A 5,826-nucleotide genomic window follows, 5' to 3' on the forward strand; every position below is an offset into this window, starting at 1 on the left:
GCGTGGGGAATGTGAGCGTTGATGTGTGTCTTGTCAGTACAATCAGCAGCACACGTCCCCTCGCTGCTGAGCCCGGGTGTCCTGCTTGCAGGCGAGAGGTGGAGGTTTTTTTCAAAGCGCCCGCGGTTGCAGCGGGCTGCGCAGAGCGGGCTCTAGGGACCGAGGGCAGGACCACGCTGAGCGGACCAGGGCTGAGCGGCCCGGGAGGCCCTGTCGCCCCAAAGCAAGGGGCCCCGACGGGTGGAGAAAGAGGGTAGAGCGGACCGCAGGCCGCGGCACGAGGGGGGCGCGCACTGTGGCCTGCGCTCCCCCGCGACCTCCGCGCACAGCCCCCGGCCCCTTCCCCGGCCCGCCGCCGCCGGCTGCGTGATGCGCGTTCCAGGCGGAGGGCCGGCTGTCCCTGGCCCAGCCTCAACCAGACGCGGGGGAGAGAGAGCAAAGCCTGGGGAGCGCCGGAGGGAAAGGAATTGGCCAGGGATGAGAAAGGAAGAGGGGGATGGAGCCCGCTGATTACGGAGTGCGCTCAGTCCGGCGGAGGGAAGCCTGGGACCGAGAGCGCGCGAGGGAGAAGACGTCGCGGTGCAGCCCGGGCCACCGGAGGGTCTGCCCCGCCCCTCCTCGCCCCTCTCGCCCCTCGGTTGGAATGGAGGCGCTGGGAGGACGCGAGCCGCCGGCCGGATCGAGAACCCCCGGAGGGCCCCGCGAGAACCCGCCAGCCCTGAGCGCCGCTGTCCGGACCACCTGCTGCCGCTGTCCAGACCGCCGCAGTATTTATACACCCGGAGCGAGCCGCGGGGCCGGGGCCAGGGTGGGGGTGGGGGACTGCCCGAGAGGCCCCTCCCCACTCCCTGCCGCCCCGCCCTCCCGCACCGTCGGCCCCACTTGGGGCGCCAGGACCCCCCACTCTGACCGGTGTCCGCCGCTCCCTGCCCGGTGGGGGAATTGGCTGGAGGGCGGGCCTCCCTGCGGAAAGCGACGTCATGGCCGTTCCTGCAGTGTGAATGAATCAAACTGCCTGGGTGACCGCGGCCTCCCCGGCGTCCGGCACGCGAAGGGTGGAGGGGGAGGGGGAGAGAGGCGGGCGGGGGAGGGAGGAGGGGAAAAAAGCCAGGGCTGCAGCAACAGCGTCTCGACCGGGATGTGCACCTACCCGGGAGAGCGAGATCAAAGGGATTTGAAACAGACTGAGGACTGGCGGGGGGAGGGGGGCAGCCAGCCTGTGGAATCCTCCTGGAGAGGCGGAGGGTCTTGCTTCCGCCGTGACTTCGGCGGCCTGGTTGGGCTTTTTATTATTTTCAAATTCCTGAATCCAGCTTGAGAGAGAGAGAGAGCGAGAGCGAGAGCGAGAGATCTTCGTAGACTGCGACTCGCTGGCTCTCGCTCCGAGATGATGCAGAGCGCAGCTGTCCCCGCGGAGGGGGCTGTCAAGGGGCTCCCGGAGATGCTTGGTGTGCCGATGCAACGTAAGACACCCCCCTTTCTCGCTGATTTAATTGAATAACAAGACAGCCGGCAGCCCCGGCTGGTGCGGCTGGTGCGGGGCGGGCCGGACGCTGCGCGCAGCCTGGACCGAAGGGGCCGGGCGGGGCGAGGGGCAGCCCGGGCGCAGAGGCGGTCACAGGGCAGGGGCGAAGGGCCTGGCTCTTGGCTTTTGGGGCAGAAAGTGAAAGCCTTCCAGATCCGAGATTACCGAACCCGGCATCCCCAGCCCATGGCTTTTCTAGGACCATTGGGGACAGAGTGCTGTTTGGGGACACCAGGGGAACAAGCTGCAGGGCAGGCCTGAGGGCTGGGTGGTCTCCCCAAATCACCCTCGCTCCCACCCCGCCGGGGGCTACTGCCAAAGCTCCCAGCATAGCGATAGCAACTTCACCCTCGCTGGCGGGACGCTGGAGAGCGCGTCCCTCGCCCCCCACCTCCCCGCCCCGCGGGCTGGCAGCGCCGAAGCCCAGGTCGCACGTTCTGTCCCCGCGCGCAGAGCACGCGCGCCTGGTGCGTCCCTGCCGCTCGCGGCGCCCGCCGCTGGTGCCGCTGGTGCCGCCTGCGCCGCCCAGGCCGCCTGCTCCTAGAGGGGAAATCCACTCGCCATGTTCCATCTAGCCAAGGAGTGCGAAGAGGGAGAAGCACCGAGGCGAAGTTGTGAACTCAGGGAACCGCTTGTGTGCAGGCGAGGGTGGGCTCTCGGGAGGTCTTGGGCTCGGAGGGGAAGAGACCAGGGTGTATACGCGCTTTGCTCCTCTCCCCCTGCTTTCTTTCCCGCGCCCGAAATTAGCAAGGCGGCGGGGGCTCCGGGCGTGTTTACCTCCGGGGTGTGTGTGTGTAGGTGTGTGTGCGCGCGCGCGCAGGGATTTTCCCGGAGGGAATCTGTCTCCGTCCCCCACTCCGGGACCGAGAATCTGCGGTAGAGAATCTGTGTGGAACCCCGAGCAGGTCCTAAGCGTCGAGCTCCTAGTGGGGACAGTGCGAGTCCTGCTCCGCAGGCTGGCGGGCTTTTCGGGACGCCCCTGGGCACCGCGGAGAGACGAAAGGTCCTTTCACTCTGCTTGCCACTGGGGCTGTGCTTCCGCCCCGACTTCTTTCGTGTAGATTTCTTTTATGTTAAGGACCGGTTCATCCAAGGATGCTGCCCACCGATGAACTAGGGCGCACGAGCGCGCCCTCCTGCGCCCCGGGTCACCACGGCAGGGTTTCTGTCCCGGCCAAACCTCCAAAGGCAGGCTGACTAGCGTGTGTTCTGGGCTTCCCGCAAGTTTCTGAGAAAGGACTAGAAGAGCATAGCTTCTCCCAAAGCTACTTAGGTTGTTTCTTCACTAATATCCTACAGTTATCCTTTGTGCCTAATCTTGTCAGGTATGGACAGCTTCACGTCTGCGAGGTGCCTTGTGGAGTTTGCTGACCAAGGTGTGTCTATAGGAGGTTTTGGGGGTTCACTGCCCCCTTACTGTCCCCACCCCACCACCGGCAGAGAAGGAGCGGGTTCTCAGCCCCTGCACAAACACAAGCCCTGGCAAAAGTGCTCCAAGTCCCTAAACCAGCGGTTCTCAACCTGTGGGTCGCGACCCCTTTGGGGGTCGAACGACCCTTTCACAGGGGTCGCCTAAGACCATCGGAAAACACATATATAATTACATATTGTTTTTGTGGTGAATCACTATGCTTTAATTATGTTCAATTTGTCACAATGAAATTGGGGGTCACCACAACATGAGGAACTGTATTAAAGGGTCCCGGCATTAGGAAGGTTGAGAACCACTGCGCCTAAACTGATTGCAAGATCGTAAGCATGTGCGCGCCTGACCCCGTTCCCCAGCGCTCTGTGCTCTAACAGTTGTGGCCCGTAGGTGGCCTGTCGGTTAGGACTGGAGCGCAGGATGGGTAGGGAGGCCCTGACAGCCTTTCTCAGATGGTCTCACTTTTTGCGTCTCTTATCCAGAGACAGCTTTGATTTCCACGTCAGGAACTCGATTTCCTAAAATGCCTAGAACTTGCCTTTAAAGCTACAGTTAGCCTGGGCTCCTCCTCTGGGTTGGAAGTGTGGGAAACCATGGGGTAGAAAAAGGGGACTCCTCCAGGGCGGCCCAGGGAGGCAGTGCCCAACCAGGAGGGGGTGGCCTCTCTCTCCTTTTGTCTTGCCCAGGGCCTGTGGCTGTGGCCTGGGAGACTTTGGGATGCAGCCTTTTCTTTTCTTTTTTCTTTTAGAATGTGTGTGGATTATACCCAACCCCATTGCAGCAAATCTGGCCGCTGCCTGTTAGTTAAGCTGTTGGTGCTGGGAACTGGGCATGGATGGGGCAGGGTCCCCTCACACACCTACACAACAGTTCTCTTTTCCGGGACAGGGGCCTGTGGCCTAAGAACTTCATGTGGGGGTGAGGTTCTTGGGCCTCAGGGAGGAAGGGTGATCCCAGCCTGTGGGTGTTTAAACGTGGGTCTGTGGAGAGGAGACCCCAGATAGGTTCCCAAATAGGGTCCCTCCATCCCACCCACTGGAAGGTTGGGGTTGCCCCCCCACACACACATACACATGCCCTACTCCTTCACCCTGAGCCACCACACTTGAAGCACTTGGGGCACAGGCTTAGGGATCCCCAACCTTGGTGCCTCTGGGGCTCTGGACTCCAGAATGTTCTTTGGGGATGGGTGAGGTGCATGCACGTTCCCTTGCCAAGTAATGTAATAATTTCTCCTCTCCACGCGATCCTCTTCCTTACACTGTGCCCGCCTCCCACGCTGCTGGCTCCTGGAGGATCTGGTTGATGAGGTGGCCCTCCTCCTGTTTCCAGGCGCAGAGGTGGCACGGCGTTGGGGCCTCGAATCCCCACAGCCCTAGGGCTCGGGATCAGGCCCCACAGGTCTGGGACTTTGCCTAACTGGAAGGTGGGATTAATCGGTTTGAGGGGGTGGCCTGGGACAAGAAGCTCAGGAAGAATCAGGCAGAGGCAGCTGGGAATCACCCAGGAGCAGCCTGGGGTGGAGAAGCAGAGCCCCAGCCCCCTAAATCCCAGCCCCATCCCGCCTCCCATTAGTGTTTCCCAAGGAGCCCAGAACCCCCTTCCTGGCTCCGGGTGGCAGGAGCGCTCTGTGTGCGGGAGCGGGCACCGTGGGGTCACGTCCAGTAAGAGTCCAAGGCCCTTTTGCCCGTTTGAAAGGGGTCAGTGTTTTTTTTCTTTCTCGGGCCCTTGGACTATGATTTAGGGTCGCAGGTCCCTCTGGGTCCAGGCACATCCTGCCTCTATCCAGCGGTCCCCTCTGCCTCCCTCGGAGGGTAGGAGCGTCAAGGTCGGAGTCCTCACCGCGCCCGCCTGCCCCGCAGCATTGGTTGCCGTGAGCGCTCCCGCGCCTCCTCGCACCTTTCACCTCCCGAATAAAACAGTCCGCCCCCAGCACCTGTGTCCTGCGGGCCCCTCTTGCTGGCACAGGTGTGGAGGTGGGCGTCCTGTCGACCCCTTGCCCACGTTGTCTCCGGGGCACCAGGCTAAAGGACATCGGGCACCTGCTGCCCCGCATTACCCGCCGGGAGCGGGGCAGCCGGAGGGAGGAGCGCCCGCTGGTCCAGGCCGGGGCGGTAAATGGGGAGCAGGCCCGGTGCGTCTCCCGTCCTTCCTCGTCTCCTAAAATCTCTTCTGGCAGCTCTAATGAACCCGAAGCTGCGGGGAAAGGGCATTTGATTTTGTGTTCGGGAGGATCTGGGCGAAGGACTGCTCTGGGTGCCCCACTCCCCTTCTTCTCCTCCCGGGCTCCTGCGGGCGGTAAACCCCAGCACCTCGCAGGCCCTTTGGGAAGGGGTGGAACGGGCTCCGTTACCGCCGGGCGCGCTCTCGCACTCCGAGCCCCGATGCGCTCCTTTTCCCGTCCCCGCCTTTCTCGTGGTGCGGGACGGAGTGGGGAGACAAGAACACCATTAGATGTTCCATCAGATTCCGGTACAGATACTCAGATAGCTGCCTCTGACACCGCCAACCCCCTTCCCCGCCACCAACATTTCCAGGTGCGAGCCCACGAGGCGTCCCCGCCGGCAGGTTCGGGCCTCGCGGGTTACGGGTTCGGGTTCTCTCACCGCGCGGGTCCCGCCCCAGCCTCGGGCCGGAGCTGCGCACCACCCGGAGGGGATCTGGAGAAACGAGGTGACGCGGCTTGAGGCGGAGGAAGGCGGGGGGCGTCCGAGGGGTAGAGGCTCCGGCCTCCTCCGGTCCTCTGCCTCCATCAGAGAGGGCGCGAGGGCGCAGGGAGCCCTCCTGGGATGCCGCCGTCCCAGCGCTCCCCGGGAGACGCGTAAACGATTCAACCTGGGCCCTGAGTCCGCAGGTGAGGCGGGTGAGGGGCGAA

At 63.4% G+C, this 5,826-nt stretch overlaps 1 protein-coding gene across 1 annotated transcript in view; it reads left to right on the forward strand.

Annotated features, from left to right (window-relative positions):
* Positions 1–1,387: 1,387 nt before the first annotated feature.
* LHX4 (LIM homeobox 4) overlaps positions 1,388–5,826 on the forward strand; it is a 43,520-nt gene continuing 39,081 nt past the window's right edge. The window contains exon 1 of the mRNA XM_006088970.3: positions 1,388–1,463. Coding sequence (XP_006089032.1) covers positions 1,388–1,463 — 76 coding nt within the window. The remainder of the gene's footprint in view (positions 1,464–5,826) is intronic.

Source organism: Myotis lucifugus, unplaced genomic scaffold (assembly GCF_000147115.1).
Source record: "Myotis lucifugus unplaced genomic scaffold, Myoluc2.0 scaffold_54, whole genome shotgun sequence".
NCBI classification, from domain to species: Eukaryota; Metazoa; Chordata; class Mammalia; order Chiroptera; family Vespertilionidae; genus Myotis; species Myotis lucifugus.